Below are 20,808 nucleotides of genomic sequence, written 5' to 3'. Positions count from 1 at the left end.
ACCAGTTCTACAAGTTTCTCTAAAAATGGAATCAGTTTCAAAAGCTCCGTGTCATTCTTATCCATGAACCAGCTTTCAATTGGAATTCCATTGGATAGCTGATGGAAAAGGATTGAGAGCATATTTTACCATAACTCAAATAGCTTGTTACACAAGTTACAGCTATAGCTGCTGTACAACATCTGAACATTCACATCAATAATACCTCAAACTGGAGGAGTCAGGGAGAATATCAGTGCACAGATTAACAATCACAAATACTGAAAAATATTCCAAAGCAACGTTTAGTTACAGTTTCTTGTATTCAGTTTTCCCCATGCATCACCTTTCCTAAATTAGGAAAGCAGCCAGACATAACAGCAAGGACTCAACTGACCCCAAATAGAATGAGCATTATGAAGCTATTTGGCCCAAGTTTATTATTGTTCCTTAAGGATACAATAACATCTACAATGCAGAATCAGGCAGTAGCCAATGCTCCATAGTCAAATTTACTGCATGTTCCATGAGACCCCTTCTAATTGATTGAAACCTTTTAGAACATCTTCCATTGCTGCTTCTCAGTTCTGGAGCTCAATTTAACTGGAGATCTTTCCTGCACAACATTCAATATCATAATCTAACCTCATCTCCTCAAGATCCATAAGCAGGACTACCTTGGGAGACTCATTGTTTCAGCTGGTTCCTGTCCTACAGAACTTATTTCCCCTTGTGACTGTAGTCTGTCTCCATTTGTCCAGTCTCTTTCATTTATATCCCTGTCACCTCTGATACTATATACTTTTCAGATTTCGGGTCCCAAATCAACTTTTTAATCACTAATCGATTCCCTCCATCCCACATCAAAAAACGCTAATGGTCCTTTGCTTCTTCCACCAGCAAAGGAATGACCAACCTGGCTGAATGTGCTTACACTGAACGGTCTCTCCATTAATCCCACACACTTCCTCTGAGACTGTAGCTATGAGAACCTTAACAGTCCAAACCACACCTGTCTGTAGGACCGTCCTTATTTTTTCCCTTTTCAGTCTCCTTCTCATTTCTTTCTGCAGCAACATCGATGACTACAAGGGTAGGTTTAATGCTCTCATGTAGAACCCCAGTTTCATTACCTCTGCTGCAACTTTCATCTTCTCATCACTTTCACACCCTCCATAGCAGGCTCTTCCCTTCTACTTCCTGACTTTTCTATCCCTACCTCAGGCAATAGTCAATAATCAGTATCAATTATCAGTAATTGATCAGTATCAGGAGGGAGGAGAAGATGGCGACGCGACGCAGCTCGCAGCAGCCACTCCAGTGATGATGTCTGTTATTTGTCAAGTAGGCTGCCATGCACAATCCTGATTTGAAGGAGACAGATGTAAGAGCACGGAGGAACATCTGGTGAAACTTCTGAAATGTCTGCTTCGCTGCCACTGCTACTGTGTGATCCAGAATCTCCGGAGGGGAAGGCCCCCAGTCCTCGGCTTTGCTTGTTGCTCGGTGGCTGGGGCGGGGTCAAAGCACTCAGAGAGGCTGTGTCGGAGGCTCGAAGTTTTTGGACGGATTCAGAGTCCGCTGCGGTCGGGTGCTTCCAATGGTGCTGCATTGGCAAGCTTGCGGCGCTTGGAGGTTCATGGCGGGGAGAGTTTCTCCCTTCTACCATCTGTGTGAGATGATGAGGCTATCGGGACTTTGAGACTTTTTTTAAACTGTGCCCATGGTCTGCTCTTTATCAAATTATGGTATTGCTTTCCACCGTTGTAACTATATGTTATAATCATGTGGTTTTGTTAGTTTTAGTTTGGGTTTGTCCTGTGTTTTCTTATGATATCATTCTGGAGGAACATTGTATCGTTTTTTTAATGCATGCATTTCTAAATGACAATAAATAAGGACTGAGTGTCCTCATAATCTACAAACGTAATTACATTCCCACATCCTCCCACCACTTTTTAGCAAATCTGCTCCATCTGCTTCCCATATTTGCTTCCAATTAATTCTCTCAAAGCTCCAGATACATATCTTTTCTACATTCCTGTTTCACAGACATTTTCTTCTTCTTTAACTGTGCCTTCCTCTCCATGGTGTTCGACAAGTCTCTGAATTGCATCTGTTCCATTTTCTACATGTGCCCCTCTAAGCAAGATAAAAGTTCCTCCTGTTGTCATTCTCCACTCCAGTGTCAAAAATTGATTTGGGACCCCTGTCTACAATTTCCATGACTTAACATTATGCCACCACTGGGCTCACCTTCTCATTTCCTCTGCATTAAACACTTAGAAATGACTGTTCCCTAATTCACCTTTTACTTTCACCAACATGGGAGCAGGTGGTGGATGGCCGCATGAGCAGCTGGTCTTGGATATGCCACCACTGACGCCAGGCAGACAATCTCTTAAGAGTATTGACAATGGGTTACCCGTCTTGTAAAGACACTGTGCAGGAGGAAATGGCAAACCACTTCTGTAGAATTTGCCAAGAACAGTCATGGTTAAGACCATAACTGCCCTCATCATGACACATAATGATGATGATGACTCTTAACCTGCTGAGTGCCTGCAGCATGCCCTGCTTTATTTTCAGCATCTGTAACAGTTTGTACCTCACAGTTCCATTTATTTATCTTCTATTTCCAGACCCTCCAGAGAAGTTAGCTGTGAGTAACATGCCTTCATCACCCTCCCAACCAACACTATCACCAGCTGTACTTCCCCCTCTTTCTTATTCCTTCAAGACCGAGGTCAGCTTGTTTGCACTCCAGTTCTGTAGGCTACTGAAGGGGCAGATGAGGCAACTGTGGGAGCCACAGAGTCTGCCATAAGAGAAGTAGTTGCAGCTTAAATGGGAGAGTACCAAATCAGTACCTGACCACATTGCCATGCTGGTAAGGTTATCAAGAGGCCAGTCACTTGCAGCAGGATACCTCTGGCCTTGGGGCCATAGTATTAATGTGGGTATTAATGGTAGCTTTGGGGATAATGATTGAGGAGAATTGAGAAATTTATTTTTTATCTCATATTGCACACTAACAGTCCTTCAGTGACCTTTCTTCCATCATAAAGCCAGAAGTTGTGGTGCTCAGCTATGGTCACACAATGCTCAATTCTAGTCATAACTCTTCAGCCAATGGAGCAGTCCATGGAACAAAACGGAGACAATTCCCGAACATGGCCTCTTCAGGGGTTAAAAAATAAATGTGCCAGGGAGAGACCATCTCCAACAAGATAATCTAATCACTTATCCTTGGCATTTAAAGGGATTACCATTCCTCTATGTTTTGTTTCCTTTTGCGTCCTCAAATTTCTTTCCACGTTCTAAAGACGTACGAGTTAGTAGGTTAATTGGTCATATGGGTGTAATTAGGTGGCATGGGCTTGTTGGTGGGTGGTGGGTTGGAGATCATTTCTACCAAAGGAGGTGTAAGGTCCTCCTTTCCTCCACTAGCCTACAGGTCACCCTTGGGCAAGGTGTAACACCTGCTTAGCCCCCCCCCCAGTATCAGGGTCACATGAAGCCATGGGAGCAGGTATGAGCAGCCGGTGCATATCACAAATCCTGGTTATGCAACCACTGACGCCAGGCAGTCTCTGAAGAGTATTGATAATAGCTGGGGTCACAATATCTTGTAAAGACATTACCCAGAAGAAGGCAATGGCAAACCACCTCTATAGAAAAATTTGCCAAGAACAATCATGGTCAAAGGCCTTGATTGCCCACGTCACATAATGATTATGATAGGTTCACTGGGCCAGAACATCAGTGCAAGGTGGATGTAATTGGCAAGACCAAAATGCTATGTGGCTTGCTGAGCCATTTTAAAGTTGTTAGAAGTTAGAAGGTCTGAAATCAGATATACAGTAATAGAGACAGGGCAAGGAGAGACAATTTCTTTTCCTAAGAGATATTAGTGAATCAGATTGGATTTTATGTTAATCTAAAAACAAGTTTATTAATTTATTCCAGAGTTTAAAAAATTTTTTTTGACTGAATTCAGTTCCTGATGGGATTTGAATTTACACCTTTGGATCTGTCCAGGCCACATAACTACCAAACTACGAGCCTCATAAGAAACAGGACACATCTCTATTTCTAACCTCCTGAGGTCCTCAGTTGACTGACTGCAAGCAAATTTACAATTTAGTTTCTACTAGACAATGGGGTGACCTGTTGGGGCACCCTTTGAGAGAAGGGTAGTGCAGTCTGATGTGGCCAGAATGAACATTAAATTTTCCTGAATGCTATTGGTATCGCTTTGCTTTGGAAACTGAAGTGGAAAACCTCAGTTTATTAAAGACGAACGACACGTAGCAAAGCAAATATAGCTCCTGCTCGTTTAACAAAGGACATTTTTGATGGCATCATTTCTGGTTTATCTGCCACCCTTGTGCCTCTCATTGTCACTCTGGAGAGGTGCAGTCCTTTCATCCCCCGTCTCTTCATCTCTCCTGCTGTCTGTTGTTTGTCTCTGATCCTGGAGACGCGCATGCCTCTCCTCCTCTTATCTATTTTTGTCCTGACTCTTTGATCCTGGAGTCGTGCGGCCCTGGCCTCATCTGATTCTTGTTCTCTCCCTCTCCTTGCCGCTTCCTGATGACGTTTGGTGTCATCTCTTGACCATAATGTCCCCCTTCCCTTTCCACGCGACATAATTAGGCTGACCATTTTTTTTTACCCTAATGCTGGATAGAAGATATGAAGCACTAACACCAAAAGATGCTGATTATTCTTGATGGTGTGGTTGGCGCTCTCCTAAATGGACGTGATATAGTCACCGCTGTCCTTTGCCTGCAGCAAAGGGTTTTATGGGTGTCTCGAAGTATGTTATTACAATAAGATTTAATTATCTCTTATTGATGGGTGGCAGTTAGACCTGTCCCAATCCTGCACATGCTGATGGTGATGAGCAGAATGTGACCCCTCGAAACAGCGCTGCCCTGCCCTTTTGTTCCGGTAGGTGTCACTGCTGAGGCTGGCTGTGCACGAGTCGGGCTGTCGCGTCCCGATTTCCATGATGGCCGATCGGCTCTCAGTTGAAAGCCAGCCTGTTGATTTTTGGTGAATGAGCAATTTTATACAAATATATAACCCTGAACTTTGCCTGCATTCTGTAAGTTAGCGCATTTTTATTCGATTTAGCCAAAAAAAGTGCCACTGTAATGCACCGTTTGCGCTAATTGGAGGTCACAAACAGACAGACAGAGCATGAGAGATTTAGTAGTATATAGATGAAGCAAAGCCAAAGAACACAAAACAAACTCTCTGGCACTCTGCCCCCCACTGGATGGCTCTGGAACTAACCTGATATGCAAAGGCTTGTGGAGAGTTGTCAATAATGATTGTTTTCGAAAGATCCCTTCCAAGAATATTTAAATCCTTTATGTAGTTTCCCTGCACACACACACAATGCTCACGGAATAGTCTATGCCTAAATGAAAAAAAAATTGCAGGTTAAGCATAATAATAAAATTATGGTGAACATGAAGACTTTCAGCCAATAATTATACAGAAATAACTGGCTAAACTGCAGAAAGTAATGAAAGTAGCTTCAACATTAGCAAAAGCACCAGCACCTAAAATACATCTTGCACAAACTTTTTGTAGATGCTGATCGAATCGAAAGAGGTGACGATATACAACAAAATACCAATAAACTGTAACATACAAAGTAGGATCACAGAATACAGCATCAAGCCAGGCAAAACTATATAGGAATATTTTGTATCAAAATCATATCATAATTTTATTCTTTTGCTTAATCCGCCATGACAGAATTGGTCAGCACTCTCATTTCTGAAAGGTATGAATAAGGTGTTTTGTGAGCACCTTAGTTAGTTAGAGCTTTGTTGTCATTGCTGAGGACAATGAGATTGCAGTGCTGCTTTATGCAGTGCAAGACAGCATATTGGCAATTCAATTATGTGGTTTTTGTCAGTTTTTTTTAGTCTTGGTTTGTCTTGTGTTTCTATGATTATCATTCTGGAGGAACAAATTGTATCACTTCTTAATGCATGCATTACTAAATGACAATTTAAAAGAGGACTGCGTGTCCTGATAATCTAATCTAATTACTAAAAACACAATGACTACATTTCAAATACCGTCTGAGTTATTTAGTGACCTCTAAGTTACAAGTGAATTAAAAACAAACTCCAAAATGCAGCATTGTTTAGTTGCGTGGCAGCTCAGAGGAAAAAGCTGTTTTTTTCAGTCTAGACTTCTGTGCAGAGATGTTTCTGTACCTCCTGCTGGATGGTAGGACATTGAATGGGTGAGTACTAGGGTGGGATATGTCCCACCTTATCCTAGTGATCAATGCATTACAGCACTGAGTGCTGTAAAGAGAAAAGCCAACCTTGACACAAGATATTAAACTAAAACTCGTTTTACATGCATGTATTAAGTCCTGTGTGGGTGGATATTAAAGATCTCATGGCATCATTCAAAGGAAGTTCTGCAGGTCCCTTAAGCGATGTTTATTAGTCAGCTAACATTGCAAACAAAACAAGTTATGGCATTGCATTGTGTGGATCTTGCTGTGCACAAAATTGTGGCTACTACATTTGTAATTAAAAAGTTAAAAGGTTCTAGAGCATTGTAGAATCATGACAGACAATGAAGATGATCTTCCTTTCTGCACATTCCATTGTGATAATGGTTAAACTCAAAGTGGCTGCTGGTGGGATCGCAGGGACAAGTGGAGTAGGCAGTGAGGAGGCACTGTAAGGTCATGAAAGACATTAAGTGGTCTTCTTTTCTGCATATTACATTGTATTAACGGTTAAACTCTAAAAGTGGTTGGCTGTGGGAAGGAGTCAGTGAACTCAATGGCATTAGAACAGGGACAAATATTTATCCCAAAAGTGACACTGGAAATTGGCATTTTAGCCCAAACAATCTTCTCTGCCACCTTGCCAACAGTGAGCTGGGTCATGTTAACTGCATTGCCAGTCCAGAGACCAGGACAAATAACGCAGAGAAAAATTTTAATCCCACACCAAAATAACCTGAATTCAGTTAACTGAATAAAAATCTGGCACAAGTGAATGAAATGATTGGATTGTCTTTAAAATCCACCTTTGTTCATTAGCCTGTTTGTGCCTCTTGGAGAGCAGTTAATTCTCTCCTGACTCTTGAAATAAACCACACTTTTCAAGGGGCAATTAGTCAAGGATAATGAATTCTGGCCTAATTAGTGAAGTCCACATTTTTGAATGAATATAAAGTAACTGTGAGAGGCCTGGGTGGGGGGGGGGGGGGCGGGCAGCAGTACAGTTTACTGGTCAGCAAATCACCCAAAGATCAGAGAAGCTAGCTAACAGTTAGTAATTTTCCTTTCTTGCATCGAATATTAAAATAAAGGAGGAAAACTTCACTACTGGATTCTTTAGGTGATCATTTACAGAACAAAGTTAGGCAAGGTGCTTTAAAAATTACCTTAATGCACACATTTCACAACTACAAATTGGGTTAGTGCTTGGATTGAGATTAACTGAAACTTCCTCTCAAAAAATCTGTGTCCCTCACTTTTAACTCTACTACTGCAGTGAATAATACTCTAATACTGTCAATGCTTAACTGGGTTGTCAGATGGAATAGTTTCCACACAGACCGAAGATTTCAACTGCCCAGGGCAACACAGAAGTAATTCAAGTCTAATTATTAAAAAACATACATTTTAATAGAGTTAAAAGTCCCAAGTCACTTCAAATGACCATGATCAAACACAATTTGACACTGTTGAACAGAAGGGTATGTCAGCAGATATTTGGTCAGAGACAGGCCTCAGGAAGCCTCTTAAAGAAGAGTGTTGGGTTTAGAGGGGGATTTTACCCACAATAGCAGAGGTATGGGAGACTAGGTTGGAATCAGGAATGCAGAAAGGGCCAAGAGAAGGAGCAAAGGAGATATGGAGATAGGAAGATTATTTTAGAGACCCAATCTTGAGAGCATGTATTTATAGAGATCACAAACACGAGAAAATCTTCAGATGCTGGAAATCAAAAGCGACAGTCACAAAATGCTGGAGGAACTCAGGTCAGGCAGTATCAATGGAAATGAATAAACAGTTGACGTTTTGCGCTGTAACCCTAGGCCTGACCTGCTGAGTTCCTCCAGCATTTTGTGTGTTGCTATTTACGTTGAAGAAGAGGGAAATTAACTAAACTATGAGCATATTAAATTATTTAATTTTCACCTTGTTATTAATTATACCACAACCACTTTATGGAACTTACCTGACTAGCTGTTTCTTAGGATCCAAAATATTCAGCAATTTGTCTGCATAAACTTTCTTAGAGGCAGTGAACAGAATAATCTACAGAAAGAATGAAGAAATGTCAATGTACAATTGCCAATTTTCTGCAGTGGACTTCTAAGGCAGCATATATGGTACAAATATTTCCTAAAAGCATTTTAAATTACATGTCCAGGAAGTTGTAACCAGAACTTGCAGTCAAAAATTAAAAATCAGCTTAAACCATGACTAGTCAAAGTATAAGCAATCCTTGAGATTATTTACAATAACTCTATTAATGACATACAATTTCAAATAGGAATCTGTGTCTCCAGGTGCCCGTTACTTTAATTTTCTGTGCGTCTCCCAGTCTAAATTATCCACTCTTTGCCTTTAGTGCTGCTCCAATGAAGCTCAAAATAGGTTTTAGGGTCATTATAGATCTTTTCACTACCCTTCTGGACTGACCACTTGAGTTCAACTATTTCAGATACTGATACTGTTGTTTTCATTTACATCTCTTCAGGAGACAATCTGTAGTTGTACCATTACCAATTTCACCCTGCAATATTGTCCCTTCTGCACTCTTACCTTCCACCCAATCACAGAGATTCTCTTCCTCCATTGTATAAAACTTGCTTTACATTTCCACATATGATAGGAAAAAATCATGAATTTGAAACATCAATCTTGATTTGAGTCATCAAATTATACAAGCAAAGAAGCAGGCCTTTAGAACAGAGATAAGGAGGAATTTTTTATCCAGAGGGTGGTGAATCTGTGGAATTTATTGCCACAGATGGCTGTGGAGGCCAAGTCATTGGGTATATTTGAAGCCAAGGTTAATAGATTCTTGATTAGTAAGGGCATCAAAGGTTATGGGGAGAAGGCAGGAGAATGGGGTTGAAGGGGATAATAAATCAGTCATGCTGGAATGGCCTAATTCTGTTCCTATGTCTATCGGCTTTATGGTTATGAAATTATGTTAAATGATCGAAGGAAAAGTTATGGCTACAGATCAACATAAACCACCACTGATTTTTACAAGAGTACTTTTAAACTCACCTCATAAATCTGAGACATTCGCTCCAGGAATTCCCGAAAGTAAGGTCTCAACCGTACGTAAACCTACAACGTCAAGTGTAGAAAAGTTACTGTAGCTTACAAAACACAAAGGATTACATGTCAAAGACTAAAGGAGCAGAAAGAAATAATCACTAAACAAATCATTTTTAGAAAACTCAAGAATATTTTTGTTGACAGGTGCAAGGGATGGTGGTGAAAGAGAATGAAGACTATTTAGAATATTTTTTATTCTTTAAATAAATCAATTAAATAATTATTAATTATTCATTAAAAGTAAGCGATTTAAATATCTTTAATTAGAATTATTTTTCTTTAAGTATTTTCTTGAAACACAACCTTATGGACAGAGCCAATTTGAATCATAATGGCGTGTCCACTCTACTAGGAAATGGACAAATGAAGATTGTAGTGGATCACTTCAGCCAAGGAATTCTCACCATCACGATTCAATTATTTGTTGTCCTAAATCACTACATTTTACAATTTTTTTATATTCTTGCCCTCTAACTACCTTCATTTCACAACCTTCGTTAATTTTCTTTCTCTAACTGTCCTAATTAATTCATCTCTAACAATCTACCTCCTCAGCAACACTAGCCTCTCCTCATCAGGCATACCCTCCTGTCAGAAACGTTCTTCCCCTCTTCCTTGTGTTTTAACACTGGCTTCTTTTCTCTGGCAAAGGGTGTTTGACCTGAAGCATTAACATTCCACAACTTTTGTTAAAATTACAATGAACAATTTTTTTGCTGAGTTTTCTAATTTAACTGTTTTTAGTTAAATTTTTCTACACCTGCATCTTTTTGATTATTGTAGGCATTTTTCACTCTCAGATCCCTCTATCTTCCCATAAGACAATAACCTCCTTTTTAGATCCAAAATGTCATAATTAAGTCAGCAAATGTTATGCACAGCATCTCAAAGGCTGACCCTAATTTAACTGTACTTTCTGATATGCTTTGACAAGGGTACACAAAGGGATAAGTAACACAAAGTGCTGGAGAAACTCAGTAGGTCAAGCAGCATCTACAGAGGGAAATACACTGGTGACATTTTAGGCCAAGATCCTTCATCGGGGCTGGAAAGGAAACATGTTAAAGCCAGAATAAGAAGGTGGGGGGGGGTGGGGAGAGAGGAAGCTAATAGGTGAGACCAGGTGAGGGGGAAGGTGGGTGGATGAAAGAGGACTAAAAGAGGACAAATCTGGTAAGAGAGGGCAGTGGGCCAGGGAATAAAGGGAGGGGGGTGGGGAACCAGAGGGAGGTTACGGGCAGGTCTTGCGGGTAGGAGAGGGAAAACAAGGGGATGAGAAAGCCACCAGAAATGAGGGAAATCAAAATGTGGGTGTGGGATGGGGTGTGAAGAAGGACAGTGGAATTGTTATCTGAAGTTGGTGAAGTTAACTCTGATACTACAGAATATGAGGTGTTGCAACTCCAGCCTGTGTTTGGACTCATTGTGGGTTAAGTGTGGTGCAGTATTTCCCAAACTGCAAGAATAGGTAATCTTACCTGGTAAATCACGTCCTGAAAAAGGACAGGAAAGGTAAGTGCCGCATCATCCAGTTCATTGAGACTGCAGTGCACCAGGGTCTCATCCTGCCGAGGCAAAGCATTTTCAAGTATCACAAAACAATATTAAAGGAATGTGAACATTAAACTGTCATTTTAACTAATAGCACATTGAGTTATAATCTCATGCAAGGTAAAATGGAAAAAAGAAATCACATAATTAGACTTTACATAACCAACCACTGATACATTAAGTAAAAAGTAAAGTCAAAAAATAAAGATCACATGTTACTTGAAGACAAATGCCTGTTTGCATCAACTAACCATTCCCTCCCTATTTTTGTTCTTTCTGGTTCATAAACTTATCAATCTCAAGTATAAGAAAAACACAAGTTAATTTGAAGATCAAAATGATATTTTATCTCTTGAACACTGAACAACATCATCTTGTTTCAGATACTTTTACTGTATAAATGGAAAACTCAAAATAACATACATATAATGTGTGAATATTTCAAAGCACATTATTTTATACATACACTTCAAAGCATAATTTCGCTCACCAAATCTAGGACCAAAGAGAATTCAGGTGTACTTCTGGTTTTAAGTGGCAGGGCAGGCTTCCGACTGAGCTGTTCTTCCGTTAGTGGTGGCACGTGCTTGATGAAGTAATAACTATCAAACAAGCAGAAATAAGTGGCTAAAATGTTGGGTGAATGCATTCACTTTAGAGCAGTTAGACTCGCTACATGACACAGCACTCAATTTCTTAATGGTGTCTTCAATAACATTGGGATACATTTACATTGCAAACAATCAACACTGAATAAACGACGAGCTCAGTAATCATATTTTTACCAGCTCTTTGAAGTCCATGGGTGTTCATTTTAAAATTTCTCAAGAAACTGGCGATACGACTGTCCACACATGAACCCGCGTATCACATCACTCCCAAAGCAGAATGTGATACGACAGTTGTAGAATTCGTGATACGGTATAGGAGGAAGCCACTTAGCCCACTGAGATTCTCCAGGACTATTCTCCCACTCATTTCCTTGCAACCTATTTTGTCTATGATAAACTTACATTTGGAAATGCTTCAAATTTCCACCAGCCAATAGTGGCTCTCATGGCCAAAAAAAAATTGAGTAAAGAAAACAACGTTTTTGTATCTGCCTCAGTGTCTTTTGGTAAATTGATATACTGTATTATTGTCACATAAACCACAGATCAATTTATTACAACAGTGTATTGAGGTAGATCAAGGTAAAACAATAACAATTCAGAATGAAGTGTGAACAGCTAAACACAGGCAGACAATAACACACAAGGTCATAACGAGGCATATTATGAGGTACAAGTCCATCTTATCATACTAAGGGACAATCTTAAAACAGTAGGATGGAAACTGTCCTTCAGCCTGGTGGTATGTGCTTCCAAGCTTTTGTATCTTCTGCCCGATAGGAGGGAGAAGGGACTCATTCTTTGCTACAATCAGTAAGCAATGCTCACCAATTTTGATGACTTTTAAGAACAGGTGTATCTCAGTTTTACCTACATGTGACTGCAATGTATACCAATGTTGGTGCAGCAGCCATGCAGTAAAGTACACTGCTCCCAAGCATTGCCACAGAAAACACACGTGCAATGGAATATGTACACAAGCACATAGCACAGAAATTTCTGCAAGCAGTAAATACTTCAAGCACATACAAGAATCACTTCTCTTTTTTCATCCTATCTGGATTACCCTCTCATCCCTTCCTCTTCTCTCACCTGGCCATCACCTCCTTCTGATGCCCCTCCTCTATCAGGTTACTTCCTCTTCCATCTATCACATCCCAGCTTCTTACTTCATCCCCACCCACCTGGTCTCACCTATCACCTGCTAACTTGTACTCCTCCCCCTTCCCCCACTTTCTTATTCTGGCTTCTTGCCCCTTTCTTTTCATTTCTGATAAGGGTCTCAGGCTGAAACATCAACTGCTTATTCGCCTTCATAGATGATGCCTGATCTGCTGGATTCCTCCAGCATTTTGTACATGGTGTACAAGAAATTAACTGCACTTAAGTTCTTCTAGGCTTCTACAATTTAAGTACCCCAATCACTTTCTGTTCTTGTTTTGATTTCAAAATTCCTTATCTTAAAAAAAAAATTACTTCTTCAGAATTAGAAATACCATGTGCTTCAACAGAACTGTACTTTACTGGAGATACCTGCTGCCCTCATGTACAAAACTTTCTCTAACCAATGCCACCAAAAGTAATTAATGTTCAATACTTGATCTAAAACAAATACATACACTGACCACTAGGTAGCAGCACTTAATCTCTAATTCTTATCTGAATGCAGAAGGGGCAGGTAATGCAGTTTACATTAAAACCTATGGTAAAAGGTCTGAGCAATATTACAAGTAACAGGTGGTACAGGCTCTGCCATTCAAAAGGTCACGATATATCTAGTCTTTAACCTCAACCACATTGAATCTCCATGCTAATAATTCCAAAAAATTATCCCTCCTCTGAGTATCAAACGCAGCACATTGGGTAGAGAACTCTAACGATCCACAGCCCACTGAATAACACCATTTTGCATCTAACACCAGCCCCTCAATTGATGCTGTCGCCATGTACTGCACCGTACTGCTGTAAAATAACAAATTTCATGATAGAAACATGAGATTCTGCAGACATTGGAAATCCAGAGCAACACACAAATGTTAGAGTAGAGATTCCCAACTTGGGGTCCACAGATCACTCGGTTAATAGTAAGGCTCCATGGCATAAAAAAAGTTTGGGAAATCCTATGCTAGAAGAACTCAGTAAGTCAGGCAGCATCTACGGAAATGAATAAACAGTTGACATTTTGGGCTGAGACCCTTCTTCAGGACTGGAAAGGAAGGTGGAAATAAGTCAGAATAAAAAGTGGGGTGGGGGTGGGGGGGAGAGAATGAGGACAAGATGGGAGGTGAATAGGTGAAGCCAGGTGGGTGGGAAAGGTAAAGGGCTGGAGGAGGAGAACCTGATAGGAGAGGACTGTGGGCCATGGGAGAAGGTGAAGAAGGAGAGGCACAATAACCTTTAATGTCCAAAATTTGTTGTGGCAATGTGGATAGTGAGGAAGGTTGCCTGAGGCTAAGGCAGGATATCAGAGTCAAAGGCAAAATCAAATTAAAATTTATAACATCCCAAGGTGCATACATGTTACTATATTACACAAACAAAACGTTGGAGGAACTCAGCAAATCAAGCTGCATTAGTGGAGAGGAATGAAGAGTTGACATTTCAAGCTGAGAACTTCCATCAGGACCATATATTACCTTGAGATTCATTTTCTTGCAGGTATTTTACAGGAAAATAAAGAAATACAAGTTTATGAAAAATGATACATAAACAAAGACTGACAACAACCGAAGTCCAAAAAGGAGAAAGATAAACAAAATAATTCTGTGAACATGATCTGTAAAGAGTCTTTGAGAGTGAGCCTGTCGGTTGAGTTGTGTTGTGGCAACAGAAGTGGTGAGTGAAATCAAGGAGGTATTGAGGCCCACGTCATGAAGCTTAATGATGGGTTTCAAGAAGAAGATAGTGTTGAATGCTGAGCAATAGTCAGTGAGGATGTATGCATCTTCATTGTGCAGGTGTAACTGAGCTCAGTGAAGGGCTAATGAAATTGCATCTGCTCTTGAACTTGATATAGACATAGGTCAATGTTCCTTGGGACCACGATGCACCCACACAACAGACATCACTACACAGCACATAAACCAAAATATCATACTATAGATACGTTAAAATATAATTTAGAATGCATGTAGTAAAGCTTTCATAGTTCTCTGGCAGCACAAGAGATGGGGCGGCAGAGAAGTGTACAGCATTCATAGTTCAAGATATAAAATCCAAAAGTTGGGATGTTATATTGCAACTTGACAAGGCACTAGTGAGATCACACTTGATTATTGTGTGCATTTCTAGTCACCACACTATGAGGACGTGACTGTGCTGAAGTGAGTGCAGAGAAATTCACAAGGATGTTACTGGATTGGAGAATTTATGGAGAAAAGTGGACAGGCTGGGCTGTCTTTTTTTCCAGAACAAAGGAAGCTGAAGGGTGAGCTGACAGAGATATAGAACATACGGAGCAGATTGATTTCTTCTTTTCAACTAATACTACGGATGAAGTTTCCAACGGAACTGTTTGGGACGCCTTTAAAGCTTATATCCATGGTCAGATTATTTCCTATTCGGCTGGTTTGAAAAGACCTATTAACAATGAAATACTTCTACTGGTTGATAAAATTAAAGAAGTTGATAAAAAATGCTATTTCTCCTAGCAAGGAGCTGTACAAACACAGAGTTGAACTCCAATTGGAACATAGCTTATTATTAACATCCTTAATCGAAAATCAATTAATGAGAACTAGAAGTGATTTTTATATTCATAGTGATAAATCGGGTAAATTACTGGCTAACCAATTGAAGTTTGATTCGATTAAACGTCAAATTACCAAGATCCGCAAACAGGATGATACTTTCACAGTTGATCATGTTGGGATAAACCAAAGCTTTCAAGAATTTTATACCTCTTTATATCATTCTGATTTTCCTCATGATTCTAATTTCATGCGTGATTTTTTAAGTAAATTGAGTTTTCCGCAACTGTCTCCTGAAGATTGCCTATCATTAGAAACTTCCATTTCAGAGGAAGAAATAATAACTGCAATCTCATCATTAAATTCCGGTAAAGCACCCGGTCCCGATGGATTTACAGTGGAATTTTAAAAATTTTTTTCCTCCATTCTTTCTTCTAAGTTGTCTAGAATATTTAAGGAAGCAATTAGTTTAGGTAAATTACCACAATCGTTTTATGAAGCCTCTATTTCCTTAATTCTTAAAAAGAATAAAGATCCTATGGATTGTGCATCCTACAGACCGATATCTCTTCTGAATGTAGATTCAAAAATTTTTTCAAAAATTCTAGCTACTAGACTGGAGAAGGTGTTACCTCAAATTATTTCCATGGATCAAACCGGATTCATCAAAAATCGCTATTCATCTTTTAATATTAGGAGGTTAATGAATATTGTTTATACCCCCTCACTTACTACCCCGGAATGTATTATCTCATTAGATGCTGAGAAAGCCTTTGACAGAGTTGAATGGCCTTATTTATTTAACGTTCTTGAGAAATTTAATTTTAATTTGACATTTATATCTTGGATTAAATTGTTATATTACTCCCCGGTAGCCTCGGTCTGTACAAATAATTATAGATCTTTTTTTCGTCTTTTTCGCGGTACTAGGCAAGGTTGCCCTCTTAGTCCTTTACTATTTAATATTGCTCTTGAATCTTTAGCAATTGCTATCCGTGACTCGCTAAATATTGTTGGTATTACCCGTGGAAATGAAATACATAAACTATCATTATATGCAGATGATTTGTTGTTATATATCTCTAACCCGGAGAAGTCAATTCCTGCTATCTTAGATCTGTTAGCTCAATTTAGTAACTTTTCTGGTTACAAATTGAATCTTAGTAAGAGTGAATTATTCCCTTTAAATAAGCATGTACCTATTTATGGACGTTTACCATTTAAATTGGTTACTGATTCATTTATATACTTAGGGATAACAATTACCAAAAAATATAAAGATTTATTTAAAGCTAATTTTTTACCTTTAATTGATCAGATTAAACTTTTATTTACCAAATGGTCCCCAATCTCTTTGTCTTTGATTGGTCGGATTAACGCTATTAAGATGATTATTTTGCCTAAATTTTTGTATATATTTCAATCGGTTCCAATTTTTATCCCAAAATCTTTTTTTGATAACGTGGATTCAAAAATTTCCTCATATATTTGGCAGAATAAAAATCCTAGGTTAGGTAAAAGATATTTACAGAAATCCAAGAAGGAGGGGGGACTTGCCCTCCCAAATTTTAGATTCTATTATTGGGCAATTAATATTCGATATTTAAAATTTTGGCTACAAGATTTGAACGCATCTTTAAACCCTCATTGGGTAAATCTTGAATCTAATTCATTACAAGAGTTTTCCTTGGGTTCGGTTTTAGGAACTTTACTTCCTTTTACTTCTTTTAAATCATATAAACAAATGAATAACCCAATAGTTAAACATACTTTACGTATATGGTTTCAATTCCGAAGATTTTTTGGGTTTAATCAATTCATTCTAGCAAGTCCCATTATCAAATTTTCTTTTTCAACCTTCCATGATGGATCAAGCTTACTCTGATTGGAAAACCAAAGGTATAATATCTTTTCGCGATTTATTTTTGGATAACTGTTTTATGTCTTTTGATCAACTTTCTAATAAATATAACTTACCCAGATCTCACTTTTTTTAGATATTTACAGATTAGAAACTTTTTAATTACTGTCTCTCCTAATTTTCCACACCCATATCCAATGGACACTTCGGAAAAAATCTTAGACTTAAATCTTTCTCAGAAAGGTGTAATAGCAATTGTATATAATATAATTATGAATTTATGTCCTGATGCCTCTAATAAAATTAAAGCTGACTGGGAAAGAGAACTTGAGATTAATATACCGACTGAAAAATGGGAAAAAATTCTTCAGTTGGTGAATTCATCCTCTGTATGTGCTAAGCATAGGTTGATACAGTTTAAAGTAGTTCACAGGGCTCATATGTCCAAAGATAAACTATCTCGTTATTACTCTTATATTAATCCAATATGTGACAGATGCCAGTCTGAGATTGCTTCTTTAACTCACATGTTTTGGTCATGTCCCTTGTTGGAGAAATATTGGGAAGATATTTTTGATATTATTTCAACGGTCCTAAATCTAGACTTACAACCTCATCCAATTACTGCTATCTTTGGATTACCAATGATAGACTCAAATAATTTAACCTCTTCATCACGAAGGATGACTGCATTTCTTACTTTAATAGCTAGAAGGTCCATCTTGTTGAATTGGAAAGAGATCAACCCTCCTACAGTATTTCATTGGTTTTCACAAACTATGGTGTGTCTGAATTTGGAGAAAATTAGAAGTGCAGTTTATGATCCTTCTATTAAGTTTGAAAAAATTTGGAGGCCATTTATTCAGCATTTTTATTTGATGTAATTTGATCATTTCCAAACTGGTTTTATTTCTCTGTACTGTTGTTGGAGGGGAGTGGAGGCATCAACGCTGAGGTTTTCTTCTTTTCCATTTTTAAGTTGTTAGTTTTGCCCAAGTCTTTTAGTTTAGTTTAGTTTTTTTTTCTTTTGGGATGGTTTTTTTTTTTCTTTTTTTTGTCTTTTTCCTTTTTTTTTGCTTTATATTATCCGTGATCAGTTCTACATGTATGGGAGTTTTGGTAATTTCCACTATTTGGTTTTGCAATTACTCTTTTTTTAAATGTAACAATACATCTCATATTATCTGTATTATTGCTATGTTTTGTTTCTATATTTTAAAATTAATAAAAAGATTGAAAAAGAGATATAGAACATAGAATAGTACAGCACAGTACAGGCCCTTTGGCCCACAATGTTGTGCCAACCCTCAAACCCTGCCTCCCATATAAGCCCCCACCTTAAATTTCTCCATATACCTGTCCAGTAGTCTCTTAAATTTCACTAGTGTATCTGCCTCCACCACTGACTCAGGCAGTGCATTCCATGCACCAACCACTCCGAATAAAAAACCTTCCTCTAATATCCCCCTTGAACTTCCCACCCCTTACCTTAAAGCCATATCTCTTGTATTGAGCAGTGGTGCCCTGAGGAAGAGGCGCTGTTTATCCACTCTATCTATTCTTCTTAATATCTTGTATACCTCTATCATGTCTCCTCTCATCCACCTTCTCTCCAATGAGTAAAGCCCTAGCTCTCTTAATCTGACCATAATCCATACTCTCTAAACCAGGCAGCATCCTGGTAAATCTCCTCTGTATCCTTTCCAATGCTTCCACATCCTTCCTATAGTGAGGCGACCAGAACTGGACACAGTACTCCAAGTGTGGCCGAACCAGAGTTTTATAGAGCTGCATCATTACCTCGCGACTCTTAAACTCTATCCCTCGACTTATGAAAGCTAACACCCCATAAGCTTTCTTAACTACCCTACCTACCTGTGAGGCAACTTTAGGGATCTGTGGACATGTACCTCCAGATCCCTCTGCTCCTCCACACTACCAAGTATCCTGCCATTTACTTTGTACTCTGCCTTGGAGTTTGTCCTTTCAAAGTGTACCACCTCACACTTCTCTGGGTTGAACTCCATCTGCCACTTCTCAGCCCGCTTCTGCATCCTACCAATGTCTCTCTGCAATCTTCGACAATCTTCTACACTATGTAAAACTATGTGTACAAATCCATGTGAATAAATCTAAAAATGGTATTACTGTACAAGTGACTAACTCTTCAACAAAATTGGCAAGAGTTTTGTGTGATGGACTAAATGGCCTCTCTTCATTGTAATAAAAACAGAATTAGAATAGATTTTGTAGCAGTTTTCAAATATTAAGGATCAACTTTATCATGCATTAAGAATTTGTTGTGTGTTAGCACATCATGCAATAAAAATCATTCAACAAATATAAAGGATTAAATAAAAAGGTTAGAAACAGGGATATGGAATAAAATGTGCATAATTATATAAATATCAACATGTATTTACAAAGAAAGCAACATTATAAAAAGTGGTTTAAAGTGTTTAATTTTATGCTTCAGACTTCTTTCTTAAAAGTGGAGGGTGATAGGTTCTTGATTAGTCAGGGTTTCAAAGGTTATGGAGAAAATGCAGGAGAATGAAGTTGAGAGGGATAATAAATCAGCCATGATGGAATGGCCAAATAGCCTCATTCTGCTCCTATGTCTTATGGTCAAAACAACAAACAAAATATTCATACCAAAAGTACCAAAGCTGACCTTTGAAGTTTATGACAAAGGTAAAACATCTGTACTTCCTGCAATGCAATTTTTGATAAACAATAGTTGGCAAACTTACGGATCAAAAACCTCCCAGTCCTCTTCATAGCTTGCTTCCGGATGAGCAGGTGGCTCTGGGTAAGTGTCAGGAGAAGATATCGTCTTGCAGAGTTCTGCATTTGTCACATTCAATTCTGGTGCTAAAATAATAAAAATCAACAATTTGAAATTATCCGAAGGTGTGTAATCATTTTAAAAAGATACCACACTCCCTCTAATTAGTGTGAGGAAACGCAGAACAATGACACCTTAATCAGACACCTACTTTACCTCAAAAGCTGCACTTACCCTCCACCACCAGTCCCCCACCCCCTAACTCTTACCTCTCAAATTTTTCAGGCCAGACCTCTCCATGAATAAAAAGAACAAATAGAAAAGGACATGACTGATACAAAACATCATCTGTCCATTTCCTTCCTGGATGAGAAAACTCTGGTAGACATTTGGAGTATTGGGTTCAGTTCTGTTCATCTCATTATAGGAAGGATGCAGAAACTTTAGCGAGTGCAGAGCGGATTTACCAGGATGCTGGCTAAAATGGAGAGCACATCTTATGAGGAAAAGTTGAGTGAGTTATGGCTTTTCTCTTTTGAGCAAAGGATGAGAAGGTGACTTGATAGAGGTGTACAAGATGATAAGAGTCATAGATACGGTAGACAGATATGGGGCCCAAAACTCCTCACAATACTCCAAATGTGGTCTGATGCCTTATAGAGTCTCAGCACTGCGACCTTGCTTTTACATTCTAGTCCATTTGAAATGAATGCTTACACTGCTTCCTACCAACTCAACTGGCAAGTTGATGCTTACCCAGAATAATGCTATCCTGCCATAATTCACTCTTGCTTCCCTAGCCTCAAATTCCAAGTACCTCTAAAACTTCTTCCAAGTACTTTTTACATAAGAAGATATATTCTACATCATCTGTCCTTTTAGGCAACAGATTCCACAGTCCCACCTCTCTGGGCGAGAACCTTTTTCTCCTACTCACTGCCAACATCTATGGCTGTTGCCGTAGGGAAATG

At 38.8% G+C, this 20,808-nt stretch overlaps 1 protein-coding gene across 8 annotated transcripts in view; it reads right to left on the bottom strand.

Annotated features, from left to right (window-relative positions):
- Positions 1-20,808, bottom strand: part of LOC140209659 (CTD small phosphatase-like protein 2) — a 70,619-nt gene that overhangs the window by 1,661 nt on the left and 48,150 nt on the right. For all 8 annotated transcript variants that reach the window (XM_072277999.1, XM_072277997.1, XM_072277998.1 and 5 more), the window contains 7 exons: positions 19,803-19,923; positions 11,379-11,490; positions 10,816-10,902; positions 9,284-9,346; positions 8,220-8,299; positions 5,284-5,410; positions 3-98 (listed from right to left, as the gene is read on the bottom strand). In XM_072277999.1, the coding sequence (XP_072134100.1) occupies positions 3-98; positions 5,284-5,410; positions 8,220-8,299; positions 9,284-9,346; positions 10,816-10,902; positions 11,379-11,490; positions 19,803-19,923 (686 nt within the window). The remainder of the gene's footprint in view (positions 1-2; positions 99-5,283; positions 5,411-8,219; positions 8,300-9,283; positions 9,347-10,815; positions 10,903-11,378; positions 11,491-19,802; positions 19,924-20,808) is intronic.

Source organism: Mobula birostris, chromosome 14, assembly GCF_030028105.1.
Source record: "Mobula birostris isolate sMobBir1 chromosome 14, sMobBir1.hap1, whole genome shotgun sequence".
NCBI lineage: Eukaryota > Metazoa > Chordata > Chondrichthyes > Myliobatiformes > Myliobatidae > Mobula > Mobula birostris.
The sequence above is the reverse complement of the archived record's forward strand: the minus strand, read 5'-3'. Positions and strand labels throughout refer to the sequence as shown.